At 46.9% G+C, this 25,250-nt stretch overlaps 1 protein-coding gene across 3 annotated transcripts in view; it reads right to left on the reverse strand.

Moving 5' to 3' along the window:
- TTLL9 (tubulin tyrosine ligase like 9) overlaps positions 1–25,250 on the reverse strand; it is a 50,293-nt gene that overhangs the window by 556 nt on the left and 24,487 nt on the right. Inside the window, exons 6-14 of one of the 3 annotated variants that reach the window (XM_055435166.2) lie at positions 20,979–21,047; positions 20,260–20,334; positions 19,031–19,121; positions 17,945–17,985; positions 17,016–17,103; positions 8,374–8,432; positions 7,424–7,620; positions 5,138–5,251; positions 3,851–3,975 (exon numbers count right to left, since the gene is read on the reverse strand). In XM_055435166.2, the coding sequence (XP_055291141.1) occupies positions 3,851–3,975; positions 5,138–5,251; positions 7,424–7,620; positions 8,374–8,432; positions 17,016–17,103; positions 17,945–17,985; positions 19,031–19,121; positions 20,260–20,334; positions 20,979–21,047 (859 nt within the window). The remainder of the gene's footprint in view (positions 1–3,850; positions 3,976–5,137; positions 5,252–7,423; positions 7,621–8,373; positions 8,433–17,015; positions 17,104–17,944; positions 17,986–19,030; positions 19,122–20,259; positions 20,335–20,978; positions 21,048–25,250) is intronic. The other 2 variants (XM_055435182.2, XM_055435190.2) reach the window with 2 other exon arrangements.

Genomic DNA, 25,250 nt, shown 5'->3' on the forward strand with positions numbered 1-25,250 from the left:
TGGGTTCAATCCCTGGGTCAGGAAGATCCCCAGGAGGCGGGCAAGGCAACCCACTCCAGTACTCGTGCCTGCAGAATCCCATGGACAGAGGAGCCTGGTGGGTTATAGTCCGTAAGGGTTGCAGAGTTGGGCACGACTGACGCAACCTAGCACGCCTCCCCTCCCAACTGTCGTGACCCTTAGACAGGTCACTTACCTCTTTGAGCATCAGTTTTCTCATCTGAACATCAGGATACCTGCTTTATGAGGTAAATGCAAGGATCAGGTAATATTCACTGGGGGCCTACCCCAAATCAGGGGCTACTTCAAGTAAGGATGTAGATTTGACTTGAGCTTTCACAGGAATAATATGTGCAAGAGAAGAAGAGGCTCGGAGAGGTTAAGTAGTTTGCTCCAAATCGCACAATTAGTAGCAGGACTGAGGCTTGAACCCAGGCTGCCTAGCTCCAGAGGCCAAGCTCTTAACCACTCCCCCATATTGCCCTGCCTTCTGGCTTTGCTCCGTGAGAATGCACTTAAAGCTGGCACAGTGCCTGGTACCTAAATCTCGTGTGTCAGGCACATTCAGCTAAGAGGTGGATCTCCCCAACAAGTGGCTCCTACTCTCGTGGGAGAGTGTCCCAGGCAGTTCAGGCTGACTTCACATCCTCTCTGAGTGCATTCACAGTGTTTCCTTTCTTTTGTGCTCAGAGATAATCCTTGAGGCAACTCCACGGTCATATGATCTTGTGCCAGGCACACTGATGGCACCTCACCAACGGTGGTTGAATGACTGAAGGCCCATGGGCACAACTACTGACCTGGAGGCGTCTGCCATGTTTCTCAGCTCCCCAGAGCCCCACCTCCGCCTCCTAGGCACTCACCAGCAATCAAAGCTTCTCTGAGCTGAAAGTCCACTAAATGCCAATTCCCGGGGTTTTCCAAAGTGAGTTCTGTGGAAACTTAGCCTTAACTGAGGTTCATAATTCATTCATAATTCACAAACCTTCGTGTCCAATGCAAATCTCTTGGAGTTCTAGGCTCATCTCTGAGTTATCTGTTGATCTTTTCACAAGATCTCCAACACATCCCTAATTCATTTCATCAATACTCTTCCTCTTATATTCAAAACCACCCAGCCAGATACTCAACTGGAGAACCACTATTCTGAGACTTTGCTGCTTAAACATGGGGCAGGGACCATTGGCACTGATGTCTAAGGTGGATTGTCAGCAAAGCTGGCTGCGACAATCCTCTTAGTCCTCTGTGGGCTTCTCTGCAAAGTAACTCTGCCGCTCCTCCCATCAAGAGATGGAGTCTATTTCCTTGCCCCCTGAATCTGGGCTGGACAGGCTTTGGCTAACGGACTGTGGCAGAATGACACATGGGATTTCTGAGCCTAGGCCTCAAGAGGCTTCACTGTCTTCTCTCGCCTTCTTGGAACCCTGAGACTACCATGTGAACGAGTGGCTGCCTGGAAAAAGAGGGAGCTGACAGCCCGTCTCAAACACCACACATGTGAATGAAGCTATCCTAGGCCACCATGTTTCAGCAAATCTGCTAGGTGCCTGCACCCCTGTGAGAGACCCCAAGCCACACCTAAAGAATCATAAGCAAATAAGATAGTTGTTTCAAGCTGCAAAGCTTCAAGAGAATTTGTTACACAACAATAGTTAACTATTAGGGGGCTTTTAGGTATGCAGACTCTTAGCCCTCTTCTTCCAGACCTATTGAATCAGAACAGCATTTTAACAAGATTCCCAGGTGATTGTACAGCTTGAAAGCATTGTATAGTCATCCTCCCACAATGCCATGTGGCAGGCACTAGGGGTCTGCCATGGGAGAACCATTCACAAACTGCCTCTCCTTTGCCTTCCTCAAAGCAAACTACTTAGTACTTGACTTCCTGGGCTTCCTTGCAGCCGAGGTGCCATGTGACCCAGCTCTAGTGGGTGAGATGTCATTAGAGTTACCTGCTTTCCTTTTGGAATAGTCAAACCTTGAAGGAAAGGCTTTGGCCCTTGGGCCTGCCTGGGATAAGGACACAGTGTCTGGAGTTGGAGCAGCCAGGAGGCAACAAGCATGAGCAGCAAGGCTCACAGGCTGTAAGAAAGGAAAGATCTGGGTCCTTGGTGGCACTGTGCAGCTGTCACTTATGGCCTGCCCCATGACTTCTGGTGACTCAAGACAAAGCAGTTCCTCTCTGGATAACTATTAGTTTGTTAGTTGTTTGCAGCCAAACCCAATCCTAAATCATACCAAACCCTAAAAGATATTCAAAACTTTTCATCAAAAAAGGAAGAAAAATGCCACAAACAAAAAGGTAAATGACAAACTCATTTTGTTTGAATGGAAATAAATATTCAAACAAAAGGAAAATATTTACAGGAAGTTTGACAGAGGGAAAATATCTTCAATATTTTAATATCCAAGGCCTTTACAAATTGAGAAAAATGGAAGCCCACTGGGGGAAAAAAATTAGTATGGACAGCTTACAAAAGAACAACTGCAAATTTTAAAGCTGAAGCCTCACACATAATCAATGGAATGCACAGAAAACAAGTAAATATTTTTACCTATGAAGTTGGCAAAGGTTTTTTTGTTGCTGCTGTTGCTGTCCTTTTAAATTCAGAGCTCGCAAATTTGTGTAATCTTTCTAAGAAAGCAATTTGACTGTAATAAGTCCATCTTTTTAACCCAGTAGTTCTATTCCTAGGAATCTGTCCTAAAAAAATAGCCAGTTTCAGTTGAACTTTATTTGAGAGGATGTCCTCACAGCATTATTTATAAAAGTGAAAAACTGGAGTCATGCCAAATGCTCAATTATGTGAAATTGGTTTCATAAATTTGGGGATGTTTTGAAGCTGTATGGTAATTTTGTTTCTAATTTTGCCAAGGGACAAGTGCTAGCAGCCTAGCTTTCGGGTTTTGAAGTTGGATAGATTGGGTTCAAGGCCTCTCTCACCACTTATGACCAAGACCGTTGGCGAGTGATCTAACATCTGGAGACCCTTTCCACATCTGTAAATTAATCAAGGCTGCCTAAAAGTGAAATGAGATAATGTATGTAAAATAGTCTGGACCTGGCCATAGTGTGTTTCCAAAAGAGAGTGAGCGAAGGTTGCTCAGTCGTGTCTGACTTTAGTCCATGGAATCTTCAGGCCAGAATACTAGAGTGGGTAGCCTTTCCCTTCTCCAGGAGATCTTCCCAACCCAGGGATCAAACCCAGGTCTCCCATGTTGCAGGTGGATTCTTTACCAGCTGAGCCACCAGGGAAGCCCAAAAGAGAGGCTCTTACTAATGTTATTGAATGAGCTGGAAAACGCTATGTGGAAAAGTTAGACTCAAAGCTTCAGCCCAATGCCAATTTTGTAAGGAAAAAATATGAATATATGCATTTTTGTAAAATTGGAAGGAAATACACCAGATTGTTAAAGATGGTTATGTTTGGATGACTTTTTTCGTTTCTTTCTTTAGTTTTCAAATATTCTACAATGAGTGTGAATAATTTTTATAGTCAGGGAAATTTTTCACTTTTTAAAAGCCAAGTTTAAGGTCAGGCCCTGAAGTCCTTAATTTCTCTTACAACATATCGTGTTTTTTCTTTATGTGCCACCTAAGCTTTTTGAAATCTGCCTCATAACAGATTAATAATACCTTTCACCACATGCTGCGCAGTATTCTAGGCATATATTGAGGTAGAAGAATCTCTGTTTTACAGATGAGGAACAGAGAGGTTAAGTCCCTTGCTCAAGGTCACACAGCTGGTAAATTTGAGGCCAAATTAAAACATTCTAACCACCATGGCAAGTTGCCTCTTAGACTACTTGCCACCTCCAATGTACCCACTCCCCACCTGGCCACACATACCGAGATGTGTGTTGGTCACAAAGTTCCCCATCCCAGATAGGTCAGGAGCCCCCTCTTCTCTGCTGACAGGGCCATCGTTCCACATGAGGTCAAAGCCTCCTACTCGCTTCTCCCTTCCTGTGAGCCTGGACAAGCAGGAGATACAAAGGGTTAATGAAGGTGCACCTGGTGGGGCCCTCAAGCCAGGGCCCTGAACCCTCCCAGCACCCTACTGGTGCCAACCCTGTCAGAGTACCTTCTTTTGTCCATCCAAAGTCGGGGATGACCTTGGGGTCATCCCCCATTTGTCCCCAGGCTTCCACGCTTGGCCCCCGTAACGTGACTTCTGGTTTAAAGTCTGCTGTCCTTCCCAGATCAGACGCTGTGAAGGCAGGGACTAGGCCTGTCACGTCCTTTATTTACTGAGTCCCCAGTGTTTAGCACAAGGCCTGGCACATAGGAGGGCCTCAAATGTTTGTTGAAGGAATAAGTGATGGTGGATAAGGGTGGTGGACACCTGAGGTTCTCCCTGCTCAGCATCTATTTAACTTCTTTTAGCCTTTGGGTACCTGGGTTTTCCTTTTTGAAAACCAGGCCTCACTCTCATGGTTCAAGTGGGGTTGACCCCAACCCCTGGGAGTGGGCACAAGACCTAGGCTTGGTCAATCAGAGTCCCAGTGACTGATTCAGGGATGGGCATGTGATTCAGTCCCACCAGGGAGCAATGAGAGTCAGCCCTCAAACTTTTGCTGGAATAACTGGGGAGAAACTAACACAGAGGAAAGTGAGAACAGACAAACCAGCCAACACTGTCTGAGCCATTCCTGAGGTCAAACCCTGGATCTTTCCATTACATATACATCATCATATCAATAAATAGCCTGTTACTGAGTACTTACTGTGAGTTAGACATGTTAAAATAAATTACCTTTGTAAATTAATCTAACAACCCTGAGAGTTAGACATGAAATCTCCCACTTTACAGATGAGGACACTGAGGTTCAGCGAGGAGAAGTGACTGGGTCAGGGTCCCACAGTCAGGAAAGGTTGAGGAAATCCTGCGGGACTGAATCTCAGAAAGCTGTAGTTGGCCCTGCTCTGCTGGGTCAGGGCCAAGTCCTTGGGCCAGGACCTGATCCTGTGTGAACATCACAGTTTCCCCATCTGTGGAGTGGTGGGGCGGGGGAGGGTGGAGGGGCCACAGACATCTCTGAGGTCCTCTCAAGTTCCAGGGTTCCAAGTTCTCTGTCCTCGGTGGGAGCCCTGATGGTGAGGTGCAGGGGTGAGTGAGCGAGGCCGCCCTCTCACCTGGCCTCCATGTCCACAATGTGCAGGGTGTCTTCCAGGAGGCAGGTCTTGAGCTCATAGTCCTCCTGGCTGCTGGCTGTCAGTGATGGGGATGCATTGACCTCCAGGAGCCACCTGGGGAGGGAAGGGTATAGAAAATCTTAAAGTTGCCTGGTCCCTGGAATTTCACAAGAGACTAGATGTGGTGCCTGGGCCCCACCCTCAATTCAACCAGGGCTGCTGTTGCTGTCTCTACAGTTCCATCTGAAGAAAGGTTTCAGGGACTAAAACTTTTGAAAACAACTGTCACACACTAAAACCCCCACAGGGTCCAGGTGGTGACTTAAATGAAGCAAGCTGGTGGGGGTAAGAACAATTTTGTGCCCTCGTGCTTATTACTCCTTTGGCTTCTTTCAAAAGAGCTGGAGTATGAGAGAAACTTTCCTAGTGAACATTTGTCTATAAATGGTAACCAGGGGACTTCCCTCGTGGTCCAGTGGTTAAGAATCCACCTTCTAATGCAAGGGACATGGGCTCAATCCCTAGTCGGGGAATTAAGATCCCACATGCATTCTTAATACCTTTTTCAAACACTGATATTTGGACTTTTCAAATTTTGGAACTAGGTATTTTTGTCTAGTACTAAAAGTTTTAAAATGTGTATTATCTGTAAAAACTTGATGTTGAAAAGTATGTTAAAACGTTACTGGCCAGTTAAAAAAAACAAGATCCTACATGCATGGAGGCAACTAGGCCATACGCTGCAGTGAAGCGCTGCTGCTGCTAAGTCACTTCAGTCGTGTCCGACTCTGTGCGACCCCATAGATGGAAGCCCACCAGGCTCCCCCATCCCTGGGATTCTCCAGGCAAGAACACTGGAGTGGGTTGCCATTTCCTTCTCCAATGTGTGAAAGTGAAAAGTGAAAGTGAAGTCGCTCAGTCGTGTCCGACCCTTAGCGACCCCATGGACTGCAGCCTACCAGGCTCCTCCATCCATGGGATTTTCCAGGCAAGAGTACTGGAGTGGCTTGCCATTGCCTTCTCCGGCAGTGAAGCGCAGATGCAGCCAAATAAATCAATAAAGGTATTAAATAAAAGATGGTTTTTAAAAGATGGTAACCAGCTTGCCAGGTCAGGGGGTGGGGAGTGGCAGGGAGGGGTAGGCCTGTGGTGGGCTGGGAAGAGCATTCCACCTCTGAAGGGGTGGCTGTGGCAGCTCAAACAGAGTGTTGCCCTGTGAGCATATGAACTCAGAATTCTAAGACCCTCTGACTCTTCCAAAACATCCTGATGTTTATGCAAACGTCTTCCAGTTATGGAAGATGTCAATGAAAATCAACCCAATGAAAAAAAACATTCTGAAGGTCAAACTCAAAGTGTCTACAGGCCAAAAGCAACCCAAGGGCTTCCAGCCTGTGACCTCTGGTTTTCTGCAACCCTGTTAGTTGACAGACAGGATCCTACCTGGGGCACAGAGAGAAGAGGGCTCACCCAGCAGGTCAGTGAGAGACTGGGGCCCCCTTTTCCTATCTACTGCCTCCTCCCAAGCTCATTTCCCCCATTGGTGTCCACGTTAATGCCTGTAGCAAGCTTGCATCCCAGAGGGCAAAGGAGAGAGACCTGCTGGTGCCTGGCCCTGGTTTCTCTTGAACTTGAGCCTGACTTAGGTCTTGCTCTAGGGCTTCTACTCCTGGCTCAGAAAGGCCCCCAAGAGCAATACAGCGACCCTTGGGAGGGGACTGAGTCCAGGAGCCATAGAGCTGGTGGAATCTGCTCAGCCCAGGAACATGGACTCCGGGCCCAGCTCAGCCCTGGACTTACTGCATGACCTCAAGCTGCCTGGACAACCCCACTGGGCTTCTGTGCCCTGTTTGTATCACCCAAGTGCCGTCAGTGTGTTCCCTGACAGCTCGGGTATGTCCAACCTCCTCACGGGCACTGCAGGAAGGCACACCATGGGAATTGACATGGTAACAGTAGTCCCTTGCCTGGCCCTTTGCATCCCCAAAGCACCAGGATTCACAGAGGGGGAGTTTCTTGCCTGATGGGAGGGGAGGATCACTGACTCAGCAGATGCTTGGGAAAGGCCACAGTGTCGGGCATGGGGCTCATTTCTTCCTCAACATTCCTCTATGCACAGTGACCATTTTACAGACAGGCAAGCCAAGGCTCAGAGAAGGGAAGAATGCCCAGCTAGGAAGTGGCAGAGCTGAGCTCAAACCCAGGCAGTCTTGGTGCAGAGTGTGTTAAACATCCCTCCTCCCCCGCAACCCCCACACCCACTGGGCCACCAGCCTATCCACTTACGGCTTGAGGTCCTGGTCTATGAGGATGTCATAGCCGTACAGCTCAAAGCAGTGCTTGTCGCTGATGATCACCTTCTGCACGCTCTGCAAGCTTCTGATGAAGATGTTGTCCATGTCGCTGAAAAGCGTCTCTACTGCCTCGGGCCCGTGCTTGGACGCCAGGTACTGCCGGAAACGCTGAAGCATCCACTTGCAGCCCTGGGCCGCGCCACCAGGTTGGGAGAGGAAACCTCAATCAGCCCAGACCTGGCCAGCCGGGATGGCCATTCGTCATCAGCACAGACCCTAGTCTTGGACAAGGGGAGCCCAGCCCTGAGTCCTGTGATGAGCAGAACCCTTATAGGGTGGAGAATCTGCACTCCCAAGGAGGTGTGGCCCACCCTGAGCCTGAGCCTGTCTTTCTAGAGCATCGCCTGCTATCCACCACCCCAGAAGTCTCTGCCCAAATGCCCTGCACTGGCCTCTTCCTGGGCCTGCCCTTTGAGGACAGACTGCACTATGTGGGTATCCCAAGACCCAGGGAGTCACCCACAGCTTGCTGTTCTGGGTGTGTATGTGTTTGCAGGAGGCCCCCACAGGGCGGTGGAGAGCTGGGGACCAGCTCTTCCTGTAGTCTTCTGTTCTGGCTCTTAACTCTGAGAAGTCTGAGTGTGCTAAATATGAGCCTGGTCTTCTGGCAGGTTATTAGGTAGGTAGGTAGTAGATAGATAGATAATGTATCTGTCAAGGTAGGATGACACAGCACATGTCGTTAAAGGGTGTACTGGTTTGATCTGTAACTCTTAAATATTTAAACATGTGATCTGTGGGCCTCCATGTACACGCTTACCCTGGGCCCTGAAAACAGGCAGTGACCTGACCTCTCTGGAGAACTCTCCTGGGCTATCCCTCCTCACCACCCCAGCCCAGTCCCAGAGGCCATATCCGAGGGCAGAAGCCCAGCTTCCTCACCTTCTTTGGGTGGTAGTCGGGAGACGTCTTTTGCACAGCGACATTGGTGAGGTGAACGTCTGGCAGAGGTTAGTGGTCAAGGGCCAGTGCGGATAAGAAGGGGAGCCTCCAGGGACCAAACTGAGACCCTTGCTTGGGAATCTCTGAGGGAAGGCTACCAAACAGCCCAGAGCTCAGGTGTGTGGGTTTTGGAGTCAGATGGACTTGGGTCCAAATCATGCCTGCATCTACCTTTACTGGCTGTGGGCTCCTGAGCAAGTCACTTAACCTCTCTGAGCCTGTTTCCCCCCTTATTAAATGCCAGTGCCTAGTATAGTATGTTGACCTCCCAGGGTTATCTGAAAGATCAGATAAAATGCTGTGTAGAAGCACCTCTTACAGTGCTGGCATGGCTGATATTATTAGATTAGGATTGTCTCACTCTAGAGGAGAGAACCCTTTCTAACAAGTAGACACACCAAATACAGAACAACCTTCTCAGGACGTTCTGAGCTCTCTGTCACTAGAGAGGTTCAGACTGGCTGGCTACTTTGTAGGAATATTGGAGAAATGACCCAGCATTGGGGTGGGGTCAAGACGGCCGCCTTTGAAGTCCCAACCCTGAGAGTCTGCCTTTTGGTATCGTCACCATCACCGGTATCGTCACCACCGGTAACATCAGCAACATTTCAAAGCTTATAGAGCATGTTCACACACATCGTCTCTTTTCCCCAAATCACCCCCATCTCACAGAAAGGCTCAGAGAGACAGCCACTCAGCATACCCCATCCTCCCCGAAATAGCTAAGTAGGATGGAACCCAAAACCTCATGAAGAGGCAAGACACAACTTTCTCCTGGACTTGGTAAAACAGGCGGAGTCCTAGGACGAGGACCCTTTGCTGCAGTGCTTGCACCTGGACAAACATCTCCTCCTCAAGCAAAAATACAAAGAAACTACAAGGGACTAAAAAGAACTGCGTGCATGTGCAACTGGGGAAAACCATGGACAACAAGAGACAAAGAGACCAAAGAGCCCGACTTCCACTTCTGAAGGGTGGGGAGCAAAAGCAGGAAGTCCGGCGCAAAAGCAGAGTACTGCACACAGCACCACCAAAGGGGTGGGCAAACCACCTAAGCCAAGCTTCCAGCTCGACCCCTGGACACACCCCTACCCTCACTCCATATAAATAACCAACTCCTCACAACTCGGTGAGCCCAGCTAGCAAGAGAACCTGTTGTTTGTTCTTGTTCCCCTCTGCTGCAGCAGGGACCCCAATAAAACCTTCCTGTATTTCTGGCCTCTGATCAATTTCTATTGATTGAGGTGGCTGAGAACCCTGGTCAGTAACATTGGACTGTTTACAGATAGGGAGGTAGAGCCTCAGGTCACTGATCCAAGTCTGACTCCCCTAACACGTATGTTTCTCCACGTTTGTGGCACATCCGGCAGGATTGCAGCCTCTCCAGAGGAGGTGGGTATCCTCTCTAGCACCATTTTCCTACAATGTCTTCTTTATAGCTCTTCAAAGACTTTTTGGTCATACTACTCTGAGAGTTTTTCTGCCTTAATTTCAAAAGAATAAGCACATAACAAACCACTAAATAAGAAGAGAACCCTTACATTTTTGGTCAATTGACTTTCGAAAAGGGCACCAAGGCAATTAAGTGAGGGCAAGCATCATCTTGGGCTTCCCTAGTAGCTCAATCGGTAAAGAATCCTCCTGCAATGCAGGAGACCCCAGTTCGATTCCTGGGTTGGGAAGATTCCCTGGAGAAGAGATAGGCTACCCACTCCAGTATTCTTGGGCTTCTCTTGTGGCTCAGCTGGTAAAGAATCTGCCTGCAATGTGGGAGACCTGGGTTCGATCCCTGGGTTGGGACGATCCCCTGGAGAAGGGAAAGGCTACCCACTTCAGTATTCTGGCCTAGAAGATTCCATGGACTGTATAGTCCATGGGGTTGCAAAGAGTCAGACATGACTGAGCAACTTTCACTTCACTTCACTTCAGCCATCATCTTTCCAACAAATGGGGTGAGGATGCCTGGATATCAGTGTGTGAAAGAATGAAGTTACCTTACCACAGGCAAAAATTAACTCCAAACAGACCACAGACCTAAATATAAGAACCAAAATTATAAAACTCTCAGAGTAAAATTTAAGAATAAGTCACTGTGACTTTGGGTTAGGCAGAGCGTCTTAGATGGGACAGCAAAAACACAGATGACAAAAAGCAGATAAATTGGACTTTATCAAAATTAGAAAATTTTATGTTTCAAAGGACACTATAAAGAAAATGAAAAGGAAGTGCACAGAGGATTTTCAGGGCAGTGAAGATACTCTGTATGATGCAATAATGATGGACACACGCCATTATACATCTGTCCAAACCCGCAGGATGTACAACCTTAATATAAACTTTGGACTTGGGGTCATTGTGGTGTGTCGACACAGGGTCATCATTTGTAGCAAACGGAGCACTCTGATGAGTTGTGTTGATAATGGGGAGGCTGTGCACGTGTCGGGGCAGGCAGTATATGGGGAATCTCTATCTTCCTCTCAATTTTGCTGTGAGCCTAAAACTGCTCTAAAAAATAGTCCTTAAAAGAAAAATGACAACCCACAGAATGGGGGAAAATATTTGTAAATCATGTATCTGATAAGGGAGCCGTATTGAAAATACATCTAGAAACTTACAGCTCAACAATAACAGAGACAATCCAATGAGAAACTGCTCAAAGACTGAGTAGAAATTTCTGCAAAGATTTGCAAATGGCCCAGAAGCTCATGAATAACAGTGTTAGTCGTCAAAGAAATGCACATCAAAACCACTTCACATCCACTAGGGTGGTTATAATTAAAAAGGACAGATAATAACAAGTGTTGGCGAGGATATGGAGCAATTGGTACCCTCCTACCATGCTGGTGGGAATGTAAAATTGTGCAATGTTTTGGAAAATAGTCTAATAGTTGTTCAAAAGGTTAAATACAGAATTACCATGTGACTAGCAACTCAACACCTAGTATATACCCAAGAGAAATAAAAACATATGTCCAAACAAAAACTTGTGCAGAAATGTTCCCAGAAGTATTATTAACAATAGCCAAAATGTGGAGACAAAAAAGACAAAAAAAAAAACTACTGATACATAGTACAACATGATGAACCTTGAAAACATTAAGCTTAATACAAGAAGTTAAGAGGACTTCCGTCGAGGTCCAGCAGTTAGGACTCCGTGCTTCCACTGCCTGGTGCTTGGTTCAATCCCTGGTCAGGGAAGTAAGATCCCACAATTCATGCAACACAGCCAAAAAAAAGTAAGATACAAAAGGCTACATATTTTATGAATCTGTTTACATGAAATGTCTGGAAAAGACAAATACGTAGAGAGAAAGTGGTTGCATAGGGCTGGGAAGGGGATTGTAGGGAAGTGGGAAATGACAGATGATGAGTACTGGGTTCCTTTTGGAATGAGTGTAAGTCACTCAGTATTGTCTGACTCTTTGCGATCCATGGACTATATAGTCCATGGAATTCTCCAGGCCAGAATAATGGAGTGGGTAGCCTTTCCCTTCTCCAGGGGATCGTCCCAACCCAGGGATCAAACCAGGCCTCCCTCATTGATTCTTTACCAGCTGAGCCACAAGGGAAGCCCAAGAATACTGGAGTGGGTAGCCTATCCCTTCTCCAGGGGATTGTCCCAACCCAGGGATTGAACCCAGGCCTCCCGCATTGCAGGCAGATTCTCTATCAGCTGAGCTATATCAGGGAAGCCCTAGAAAAGTTCATTTGCGGGATGGTGAAACTGTTCTAAAATTGACAGTGGTGATGCTTGTGTGAAAAAGGTAAGAAGTACTGAGTTGTATGATTTAACTGGGTGAACTGTGTGGTATGTGAACATACCGAAATAAAGTTATTACTTAAAAAACAGAAAAAGAGGATGTTCGGGCAAAGTGAGTTACTGGGTTTAAGAGGGGGAAAATTGCTCCCTTTTGTTGGAAGAAGCACTCACATTTCTTGGGACACTGCTCCTACCCTCAGGAAGGAAAAATCAGGGACTTTCCTAGTTTCTTGGAGCAGAGGCTACAGGAGGAGTGTGGGTCAGCTGATTTCCCAGCCTCCTCTCTCCACGATGGACCTGAAACGGGGTTCTAATGAACAATGAGCTAAATGGTGAAGAACAAGCAAACAACTGAACCAATTCATAAAGAAGCAGAGCTGAGTGAGTAGCTGTGAAACCTTTCAAGGGGAAAATCTTTTCTTAGCTTAGAAACAACAATAGAAATCACAGAGGAAATCAGTGAACACAATCAACTATGTGAAAAGGAAATCAATCAGACTGAAAAGGCAAAAATGACAAGCAAACACGACTAGAGAAAAGATTTGTAACAAAGATGACAGGCTAATGTTTTTCTGCGTGAAAATCACACATAAATTGTTAACAAAAATTTTATGACCCTCATAGATAACTAGATAAAGGATATTAAAACAAAATAAATAAATAAAACTGGTAAAAGGCCATCTGGGAAAGTGCCCAAAGTTTCTAGTAGTAAACGATGCACAATTTTAAAGGAATGTAAATGGGGGAAAATGCAAATTGGATGAGATGCAAATTCTAAGGCAGAAATCTGCTTCCCCAGCAAATCAGTTACATTTTTTTTAAAACCTTTTTATTCGGAAAAACTCAAAACCCACAGGGTACTCGCAAGAATGGTATAATGAATGCCCATATATGCTTCACTTAGATGTGACAATTGTTTAGGAAATGTGTTTTGGAATCGGTTTAATTGTCCCCAGTGCTGGGGAGCTGGCGCTAAATGGGCCCTGACAATGGGAGGGTAAAAATATGAGGAAATCTGGAAAACAATCTGGCTGATTCCCTTGACCCGGTAGTTACACCTCTGTGAGGCCATATAAAGGAAAAAAATTTTAATATAGTAAAAGATTTATGAAAAAAAATGTTTCTTTACAGCATTGTCTGTCATAATAGGAAAAAACTGCTGCTGCTGCTAAGTCGCTTCAGTCATGTCCGACTCTGTGTGACCCCATAGACGGCAGCCCACTAGGCTCCCCCGTCCCTGGGATTCTCCAGGCAAGAACACTGGAGTGGGTTGCCATTTCCTTCTCCAATGCATGAAAGTGAAAAGTGAAAGTGAAGTCAGTCGTGTCCACCTTAGCGACCCCATGGACTGCAGCCTACCAGGCTCCTCTGTCCATGGGATTTTCCAGGCAAGAGTACTGGTGTGGGGTGCCATTGCCTTCTCGGAGAAGAAACTGACTACTTCCCAAATGTCTGCAGCAAGTACAACAGGATTAGTAAACCAGTGAGTCTACTCAGTGGAATATTTTGTAACTAATAAAAAATGTCTAGAAAAATACTTAAATAATGTTCAATTAAAAAAAGGTTATACTTATCTAGGGGGATTGTTGCAGGAAGGGGGACCCCTTCCAGGGCCCAAAACTGAGGTCTTGTCTAACACTCGGAAATGAATTGTCCGAGGAGACACATGTGCTAATAAGGCAAGAGATTTTATTGGGAAAGGGCACCGGGGCGGAGAGCAGTAGGGTAAGGGAACCCAGGAGAACTGCTCTGCCACGTGGATCCCAATCTCGGGTTTTATGGTGATGGGTTGTCTTTATCCAATCATTCTGACTCAGAGTCCTTCCTGGTGGTGAACACCTTGTTCAGCTAAGATGGATGCGGGGAGGTGGTTGGACATGTGGTGTTTCCTTTTGACCTTTCCTGAACTCTTCCGGTTGGGGGTGGCTTATAAGTTCTGTGTTCCTTCCCAGGACCTCCTGTCGTAAAATGCAAATGGTTACTATGGTGCCTAGCCAGGATGGGCAGTTTCAGTCAGTGTGCTTCCCCTAACAGGATCACTCATATATCAAAGGGTAAGCAACGACAAACATTTCAGAGGAAATACATCAAAAAGGTTATTTCTAGTGTGACTAGAGAAGGTTTCTCTTCCTCCCTCCTCCTTTTTGTACATTTCTCCTAGATTTTCCGATTTGTCTTCAAAGAGCTATTCTTTTATTATGAAGGCTATATCCTTTAATTTTATTATCTTTATTATTAAAGTAATGCATATCGGTTGCAAGAATAGTTCACAATATAACGAAATGTTAAAGTTAAAAATAAATGTTTCTTGGCCTGATTTTAAGTTAATAGATTCGTGAACCTCCATTCATATTTTCTTCTAAACAGAAACGTAAAAGCGAAAAATGGGATTGTAAACACATCCCAGTTCTACATGCACATGTTGTTTCCACCTCACATTCTATCATAGACACCTTTTTTTTCACCTGGCCGCACTGCATGACTTGTGGGATGCTTGTGGGATATTAGTTCCCCAACCAGGGATCGAACTCTGGTCATCAGCAGTGAAAGCACTGAGTCTTAAACACTGGACCACTAGGGGATTCCTGTGGTTACTTTTCCATAACATTTCAATCACCTCACTGTATTCAACAGCTACACGGGATCATGGAAATGCTTTATCATTCATTTCACCATCCTTCTATGGTGAATTAAGCTGTTTCTGCTTGTTTACTATTAGAGTGTTGAGGTGAGTATTTTTTCATTTTGAGTATATGTATCTGATTTATGTATTTGAATAATTGTGTGTAAGTTATATATATAATGTGTATATTTATTTAAAGTCAGCTAAATAATTTTATATATTAATATTATTATTTTGCAATCTAAAGTTGCTTTATTATTTTAAAAGTTGGTGTGTAATATCTGAAGCAAATAAGGCAAAATATTAATAACTGCTAAATCTGGATGGTAGATGCATAGATTTCTGTTACAGCCTTTCCTGCAGTTTTCTATATAATTTAAATATTTCAATATTTAAAAATTAAAAACAGTTAAACCAAGGGATGAAAATTGTGTGTATTCACTCACTGTGAAAACAGCAAAGCCTCGTTAAACAGAAACTAGCCATGGGAGAGTCCTCAATTTAATAAGGCTCTATGGTGCCTAGAGATAAACAAACATTTTAAAATGAGGGCAGGAGGACCAATAACACATACTGAGTAGTCACTCTGGGTTAGGCACTGTCTAAGTGCTTTACATGTTTAACTTTATTTTTCGGTTTTTCTCCTTGGCCACATGGCATGTGTGATCTTAGTTCCCTGGAATCAAACCCGCGCCCTCCACAGTGGAAGCATGGAGTCTTAACCATTGGACTACCCAGGGAAGTCCTTCATCTAACCTTAATAAGAAATGAGGTGGCAAAAAATGAAACTAAAATAAATCCGATGAGTTGCATATGATAAATTCTTGTTAGAATCACAAAATAAGATATACTGGAAATGCTGAAGTTGGCTAAACAGAAAGAAACAAATTGAAGAAAATACTCAGGAAGGCCAAAGCCATTCTGACATTCAGGGAAAGCAAATGTACTACCTTGGACAGACACTTAATTGAATGATGAGATTAAGGCAGAGCATGTGAACTGGCTAAAAGCATTAGCTGGATTGCCCAAGCCAGAAGCTTGGCAGCATCACTTGCTACTTCCACCTCTCCCATATGAAGGTAATATAGTCCTGCTGGTTTATCTCCTAAATATTTATTTCTAGATCATTTACCCCTTTTCCTCTGATGCTCGTGTCTAAAAGTCTTAAAAACAATGTTTGCTCTGTTTTTTTGACCAGATAATACACTCACATAGTTCAAACATCAAAAGTATAAAAATGTATATAAGGAATATCTCCTTCTCCTAACCCCAACCCTGTCCCCTCCCATTCACTTCTCTTCCAAGTCAAATTCTGTTTCTAGTTTCTTGTCTATCCTTTCAGAGATGTCTATGCACAGATAAATATATATACAGAGATATACATTTTAACATGAATGGGAGCATCCTTTCCACAGAGTTCTACACTTAGTTTTTTTCCAATTAACAGTACATCTTGGAGATTATTTTATCGGTACGTAAAGCACCTCCCCTGGTTCCTTTTTACCAGCCGGATAGTATTCTGTTGTATAAATGAGCCATTCATGCAGTTATTTACTATTATTATTTTTTGCTCTCACAACAAGGCTATGCAGTGGATAACGTTTAAACCACTCTTTTCCTATCCTATATTGTGAGTGTATGTGTAGGATAAATTCCCAGAAGGGAATTGCTGGGTCTGTGCATGTTTTTTGGTAGAGATTTGCCAGATTGCCGCCTAAGCAGTTGTACAGTTGACACTTCACCAGCAATGTATATACTCCCCTAGTCTTGCCAATACAGCGTGTTATCAAAATTTTCATATCTGCCAATTTGGTGAAAAAGGCACTGTATTCGAGTGAATGAGTCAGTCAGTGACTAGGCACATAAAGGGATGTGAACATTTTCCAAAGGGGCTCAACAGGTCCAATCCTACGAATCAAATCAATGTGAAATGACGATCAAGCAGGGAAGCTTGGGGTGAGTTGCCATGAGCATAGCAGGACTGTTTCCCTCAGGTCACTGGGGGATCCCCCACCCCCTCAAGACTGTAAGTTCCCTGAGGGAAGGGACCAGGGCTGTTTTGTTCACTGCTGTATCTCCTATGCCCTGATCGGAGTTTGACATCTGTGGAATGAATGATTTATCTCAGGGCCAGCCAGAGGACGGGAAGGGCAGGGTGCCTGGAGGATGCTGGGGGCGGGTGGGGGAATCCTAGGATACACTGGTCATCAATGCTGTTCAGTGTGAAGCGGGTGTTGGAGAATCGGGCAAAGCCATCCCGGTACAGCCAGGCCCGCAGCGGGATGTACTACGGGGGAGGTGGGAATGGAGAGAGAGAAAAGGGAAGGAGGATCAATTCCAGCACTTTCACGCCTCCTGGCTTTGCACCTGCTGTTTCCTCCACCTGAAATGCTCTGCCTCCTTTCCCACATTATCCTGCAAGAATCTGCTCAAACATCAGCCTTCTCTCATTCAATCCCCTCCTTCCTGGGGGTAGGAGTGGGGATGGAGAGATGCAGAAGGGGACAAAATTCATGGACCTTTCCTCTGCTCCACCACCACACGTGACACCCACCAGACGGACAGCTCCAGGAGGGCAGGGGCCGAGCCTGTCTTAGACACTCCGATATCCTGTGCCCAGCATATTGTACCATGAAGGTTTAAGTGTTTGTTGAATGCATGGGTGGAGGGCGTACAGCAGCTGTTTGGTTAAGAGAGTCGGATGTCAGGATCTGAATCCCTGCTCTGCCGCTCACAGCTGTGTGACCTCAAGTAAATCGCTCAACCTGTCTGATCTATCTCCTTATCTGTATAATGAAACAAACGAAAGAACCTACCTCTCTGGTTAATTAGAAGGACCGAAAGAAAGAAAATCTGCTAAATACTGGGCCTAGTACTTAGTAAGTACTCGATAAATGTTGGCTGTGGTTACCACGGATGACTGAACAAACAGAGAAGGAAGGCAGAGACGATCCAGCTACTGGGGCCTCTGAGATGGCAAAGCTTGGATCCGTTGACCACCCCCTGGGCTCTCCCAAGCAGGTAAAACCAGACAGCTCACACAGGTGTCCCCAGAATGGCTGCCCTGTCCCCTGGGGCAGCTGCCCCTCCCCCGCCCCTGGAGGACAGCACTTGTCTCGGTCACTCACCGACATCACCAGCACGTAGACACGCAGGTCAAACTTGCGGCCTGTCAAGCAAGGGGAGAATGAATTGGCGTAACGAATACCGATGGTGTGTCCAGCACCGAGCTAGGTTTGGGGGAGATGGCAGTGGACAGGCTGATGTGAATCCCAATAAAACCACAGGAGGTGCCAGGTGGCTGCCTAGCCCAGAGTGGGTGGGCTTTCCTGGGGGAGGCACTGCCTGAACAGAGGCCCAGAGGGGACAAAGGGGCTTGGTCCAAGGGCAGAGTGCAAGGAGACGAGGTCAGTGAGGTCAGCAGGGGCCAGGTCATGTGCAGTTTTTGGGTCTTGTTCCAGCAACAATGGGAAGCCACTGAGCGGTGTCTGACCCGTCTGGTGACTGTGTGTGGAGTAGAGCAAAGGGGACCAGAGCCATGGGCATCAGTGAGGAGGGAGAGGGCAGTGGCCAGAACTGGGTATGGAGGTGGCCAGCCAGGCTCAAGAGCTGCTGTGGAGGCTTGATGAAGAACCGGATGTGGGAGGAGAAGAGCGGGACGTTCCAGAATAGTCTCCACCTTCTGGCTTGCGGGGGGAGGACAGTTCTGTCCCCAGGTAGGGAGACTGAGGGGTGAGCCAGATGGTAAGGGGAGGACAAGGCTGGATTTTAGTCTTGTTGGCTTCGAACTGCTGAGAGATGCTCGCAAGGGGATGTCACAAACTGTGGGACATCAGGGCTCTGTGGTGTGGGGCAAGGTCTTAGCCAGAGACAGAAATCTGGTGGTCACGGGATCTGGGTGGTGATTAAAGTCATAAGAGAGGATGGGGTCACTGGGAGAGGGAGGGGGCGGAGGAGGGACCCACAGATATCCCCAAAGAAGGACAATGCCTGAGGAAGTGAGAGGAGGCAAGTGATATTAATGCTACTCCATGGGGCCCCTTCAGAGCACTGGCCTCTCTTGGTCGAGACCCTGCAGGACAAGGCTCCATCTTTGCATCCTATCATGCCTGGCCGCAGGCTGAGCCCATGACTGGCTGCTAATCCAGGCTTGTTGACTGACTAACCAACCGACAATCCTGTAGAAGGGCAGGAAGCAGAGACAGCCATCTCACCTCCTATCAAGTAGGGATTTTCGATGTAACGCTGAGCTACATAGTTCTCCACAGGAATTTCATCTTTCTGGTCATCAGAACTTCTGGTGTCCTAGTTGTAATAATAATTGTTATCAACATTTTTGGGGGGCAGCATTTCCTGTATAAGAGGCATTGTGTTAGGCACTCTACTTTTGGGTATATGATCTGACCCTTAAATCAGCCCTGTCAGGAAAGTGCTAACATTATCATCATTTTACAGACGAGAAACTGAAGCAGAGAGTGGGGAGTGGCTTGCCCAAGGTCACACAGCTGCTGGGTGGTGCAGGGAGAAGTGGTCTCTCACAGGCTGGGCCCGGAGCCTGGGTACTTAACATCCAAATCTGTATTGTCCAATAGAGCAGCTACCAGTCACATGTGGCTATGTACTTTTATATCTAAACTGATTAAAAGGAAATGATATTACATGTGACAGTACGGATGAAACTTGGAGACATCCTGCTAAGTGGAATAAGCCAGACCTAAAAGGACAAATCTTGTCTGATTCCACTTACACGAGGTGAGAGTAGTGAAATTCTTAGAGACAGAAAGTAGGAAGGTGGCTGTCAGGGGTTGGGGGCGGCGGGGCAGAAGGGAGTTAGTGTTTAATGGGTACAAGCTTTAGCTAGGGATGATGAAAAAGTTCCAGAAATGGAACATAGTTTGCACAAAACTATGAATGTACTTAATGCCATTGAATTGCACACTTAAACAAGGTTAAACTGAAAAATTTAATGTATATTTTACCATAGTCAAAGAGGAAATAAAAAGTCCAGCCTTTCAAGTTGCCCTAGCCTCATTTCCAGTGTCCAGATATTAACATGTCTCTAGTGGTCAGGACATCAGCAAGCACAAGTGTGCGCCATCCCCCCACTGGAGAAAGTCCCACTGGTGGCATGGCTGTAGCACCACCCGGGCCTCCAAGGACAGTCCTCTCCCTTCTCTTCCTGTGGCTTCTTTGCAGTCAGCCCAGTTCAGGCCTTTTCACCTCACCATCTGCAAAGCCCTTTCCCATCCATTGTCTCCTTCATGGTCGCCTTGTGAGAAAACCGAGGCCCCAGGGCAAATGTCACATGCTTGGTGAGGTCATCTGGGCTCAAGGGCAGAATTGTCTACACCTACCATCACCCCCACCCTGATGATTTGCTTCTCCATCAAAGCAGCCAGTTCTTCTCTTTCTGGGGTCCTGGGCCACCCCCACCTATACTCACATGGCTGCCAGAGGGGTTGACAGTGTTTCGGGCCAGTTGGGCCTCCAGGCTGGTAAGCTTCTTCCCAGCGGTGCCCTGACAGTTTCATGGGAGGACCAAGGATACACAGTGAGGAGGGGCAATTCATTTATTGTGCCCCTGCTGCGAGCCTGCTGGCGCAGTAGGTGCGGGTTCTGACAGCCTGCTCCTGTCACCCAGCCTGCACCATTACCATCTTTCAAGTTCAGAAGGGTTCAGCACTTTCCCCAAGACCACAGAGCTGCTGAACAGTGGAGACAGGGTTGGGATCAGCATTTCTATTACACAGATTCCTGCACCAAGACAGGCTTGGGTTGGGGGGCAGGGAGAGGGCTGCTTCAGGCTTAGTCCAGGAGCTGGAGGAAGAATTAGCCAAACTCCCCCAGCCAGATGAGTCAGAGGCCCAGGAAAAGAGTGTACTGTTCTCTTAGACACACTAACTCATCGTATCTTCAGCAGGTACTATTACTATCTTGATTTATTGGGGGCACCAAGAAGTGAAATAACTTGCCCAAGCTCACACAGCTAGGAAGTGGTAAGGTCAGGATTTGAACCCAGGCAATTTGGCTCCAGAGACCCTGCACCTGTGGGCAGAGCTCCTTTGCCAGCCCTCCGAGCATTGAGGGTGAGGAGGAGGGGCCCCTGATCCCTGCAAGGGGGCAAAGGAGGCTGTGGGGAGGAAGGGGGAGAGGCAAGCTCACCTTCTTCCAGTCCATGATGTCCTTCAGCCTCCGGAAGAGGAAGATGCCCTTCCCCTGTGAGCGGGCTACCTGAGGTGGGGGTGAGGGCAGAAAGATTGGCTCTCAGCTCCTTCCCTGTGGGCCCCTGCACCTGGGGCCCTTCCCCAGCATTTCTCTGTCTCCAACTCCCTTGTGGGCCTCCCAGCTGTCCTCAAGGATTGGCCCAGCGCAGCCTTGAAGGGGTTGGGACAGAGACGGTGTTAAGCCCGGCGGGAGGGAGGGAGGGAAGTAGGGAGGAAAGTGAGAGACTTGGTTCACAAAGGCACAAAATTGCATGAATAATACAAAGGAGCAGACAATTAAAAAGCCATTTCTAACAGTCCTGGGAACATATCATCCAATTCTTTTTTTGGAAATCAATTTGCCTTCCTAATTAGATTTTGCTTCAGCTAATACTGAAGTCAGTCTGCCTTTACTGAATCCCAGCATAGATAATTCAAAGCTTCAGAGTCCCAGGGTTGGGAGCATCTTTAACATCATGCAGAGCAGGAGGCACCAAAGACATTGCTCCCTCTGTGACATCCCTCTACAGGTCACCTGCCTGACCTTGCACATTCACAAAGTCAGGGAGCTCACCATCTCCCCCACCCCTAGATAGCCTATTCCATGCAGGCTAGCTCTATTAAGCAGTCACCCGAAAGGCACATACTAGGTGTCCTTGGCTTTATTCTAGAGCAATAACCTAGACCTCATGGACTTTCACAGCTTAATCTGTGTTGGGCTAAAATCTGCCTGCCAGGTACTGGCCTCAAGGGCCTTCTAGAACAAATCTGACTCCTAGACTCCAGAATAGCCCTTTTTAATTATTTGCAGCCATTGAGCAGGTGACCCAGAGTCGTTTTTCTCCAGCATAAATGCACCCAGCCTGTGCAAATTATCATTTCGCTCTCATCTTCTTGGTGCATGGCCCAGCTGGTTAAAGAGAAGCTCTTTATACAATGTGAGATGGACAGAGCTGTCACTGACATGTCCTCCTAAGGGAAGAATCCTAAAGAGTGGAGAATAAACTTCCTGAATGGTGATTTGTCAGGGTGGTTGAGACTGGAAATCACCTAGTATCTAGCCTGCCGGACTGTCATTTCCAAAAGCAATCATGATATTCCCAGTCCCATATGTCTTCCACAACCTTATTCCCCTCCACCTTCCATCAAGGGCAGAAATAGCTGTCCCTTCTCCTTGAATCTGTGTGAGCCTATAGGACTGCCTCAGCTATGTTTGTGTACAGCAGAAGCAATCCTATGAGTTCCAATACTGGGTCATAAAACGCAGCACAGCTTCCACACGCTTTCTCTTGGAGGATGGTCACCCTGGGAACCCAGCCACCATGCTGTGAGGAAGCTCAGGGCACATGGAGAGGCCCATGTGAAGGGCAACTGAGTCTTCCAGCCCTCAACCCTGGCTGAGCTCCCGGCCAGCAGCCAGTACCAACTTGCCAGCTGAGCTAGCAAGCCAGCTTGGCAGTAAATTCTCCAGCCCTCAGTAAAGCTGCCTTGATAAATGCTGGAGCAGCCATAAGCCCAGTTTGGAGACTTGTGAGCTACATCAGAGATGACTGTTGTTTCAAGCCTCTGAGTTTTGGAATGAAGCAACGGAAACCGAAATTTTGGGGAACAGTTCCTAACAATGATAATGTTAGCAGCTAATCCTATTTCTCAGCGATGAAACAGGCATACAGATTTCACACTCATGTCCTCATTAAAGCGTTTCAAAAAACTTGTATGTAGGCATTAATATCCCCATTTTGCAGCCAAAGAAACCAAGGAACAGAGAGGCCAAGCCCTCTGCTTAAAGTTACCTAGCTTGTAGGTGACAAATTCATGCTGGTTAAATCTGTGTTTCACAAGCCTAGGGCTCACTCAGATCCTGCAAAATGTGAGGGAGTGTGCAGAATTAGGTGATAAACATGGTGTCACTTCTGGGAGCATCAGTGTTACTTGATGAATCGGGAAGAAAATACTTTTATAGTATTTTTATTTAAAGATATGTTATTGATTGGGCTTCCCTTGTGGCTCAGTTGGTAAAAAATCCACCTGCAATGTGGGAGACCTGGGTCCAATCCCTGGGTTGGGAAGATCCCCTGGAGAAGGGAAAGGCTACCCACTCCAGTATTCTGGCCTGGAGAATTCCATGAACTCTAGAATCCATGGGGGTCACAAAGAGTTGGACACGACTGAATGACTTTCACTTTCATGTTATTGATTGGAAAACAATACAAGTGGATTATTAAAATGAACCCAGTTTGATTTTGTATCACCTGTAGCCACTCACAGCCCTTCACCCCCTCCCTCCCCTTGCCATGCCCCTCAGGGCCATTCATCATGGGTCATATTCAGTGGGTGCTGCAGATGGGTTGGTGGTCTCCCCAGCAACCATTCTCTTTCCTTGCCAATGGAACCCCATTTGGGTCTCCTCTTCCCTATGGCCTCACCCTCTGGGGAGGTCTGAGCTCTCAGAGTGGTTCCACACCCCTGCCATGTGATTGGTTCAGGTATGAGCTGGCAGGATGCCAGGGGAAGGCTGCCGTGGCGACTTCTGGGAATTTGTGTCTTCCTCTAAAGGCCACAAAACCAGGGTATTCCCTTATTCCCATGGCAGGTGGAGATGTGAGGGGGTGAATTAGGGCTGCAGCAGCCTTGTTGTGACTGAGAGGAGCAGTCAGCCCACTGAACTGGGAGTAGATGATAATGCAGAACAGCCTAACGAACCACCCCTGGATTCGACCTTCCATCATCAAAGAAAATTCCCTGGGGTCTGTAAATTTGAATGAGGAAAAATTTTCATCTTTATTTTCATTAACCCATGACCTGATTTTCATGTTTCCTTTCCTTATAAATGCAGGCATGAAATCCTAACAGTGTTAGCCAGGCCTGTGACTTGGGTCTCAAAAGAAATCACAGCTATTTTCATATCGCATTACAACTGTTACTGATATATCTGTCTCCAAATACTGTTTATACTCGTTACAACCTCAAAATTATGGTAATGATTGGGCCAGCTGCTAGACTCTCTTTAATTATTAATGGACAGCACATGTACTCCTGCAGCATAAGGAATGTGCTAATAGTTTGTGGCTGCCTGGTGAGAAGTGCCCACAGGATTCTGACTGCAGTGCTGTGGTAAAGCCCAGCCCTGCTGGCCAGGCCAGCGATAAGGATGCAGGGACACGAAGGCTGGCCCACTCCTGGGACACAGGGGACTTCTGACAATAAATTGGGCTTGAGGCCTCATTGGGCCTTGCTGAGCTCCCCTCAGGTCACCTTCCTTCACTCTCTCCCTCATTGGGGTCAGGCGTAGTGGTGTATCAGCACCCCTAGCCTCTCCCGGCTCCCTCCCCCTTGTCCCACAGGCCACACTCTGGCCTGTTGAATCTTGTCTTGGCATCTATTTCTCAGAGGACCCAGACTAACACAGTTGGTAACTGTTTTACAAAACTGTTTTACAACAGTTTTACAACTGTTTTACAGTCAGACATACTCTTCTAAAAACCCTGTTCTGTGATGGGGTCCACACATTTCACCAGATGCCAAAGAGACACAGGCATGAAAACAGTTCAGAACCCTTGCCTTCTTGTTTGAGCTGCTGTGAGTTGGGGTTTTCTGTTACCTGCCATCCCAAACATCCCAACTCTTGAGAGAGTTCAGTGAAAAAGTGTGAGAAGCGCTGGTTGGGGTAAACCCCCATAAGAAAATGCTAAAACTTGATTTTTACTATCCTGTAGTTTGGACAGAGGCCCCCAAAGCCCAGAACAGCCCAGTGGTCACCCCAGATGCTCACAGCCCTTAGTGAAGTGTCAGACCAGCTCTGTGGATACACTGAGAGACTGACAGTCAGGGCCCTGAGTGCCTAGCACCTGCTCTTCCAGCTACACAAGGGAGGCTGAAGGAGCAAGCATGGTCCCCATGAGCTGGGTCCAGTTCATTTCCTTGTCAATCCAGTGGGCCTGGGCTGGTGGGAGAGAGAGTGCGTCTAGGTGGAAAAAAGTTTGGATTGAGTTGATTTATACACTAGACTGATGGGATGGGAAAACAGATCCCTGTATGTGTGCACTAAGTCGGGTCTAATTCTTTGCAACTCCATGGACTGTAGCCCACCAGCCTCCTTTGTCCATGGGATTCTCCAGGTAAGAACACTGGAGTGGGTTGCCATGCCCTCCTCCAGGTGATCTTCCCAACCCAGGGATCAAACCCACTTCTCTGTGTCTCCTGCATTGGCAGCCGGATGTAGTAGGGTGAC

The sequence above is a fragment of the Moschus berezovskii genome, chromosome 15 (assembly GCF_049115385.1).
Source record: "Moschus berezovskii isolate FMDL1 chromosome 15, NW_MosBer_1.0, whole genome shotgun sequence".
NCBI lineage: Eukaryota > Metazoa > Chordata > Mammalia > Artiodactyla > Moschidae > Moschus > Moschus berezovskii.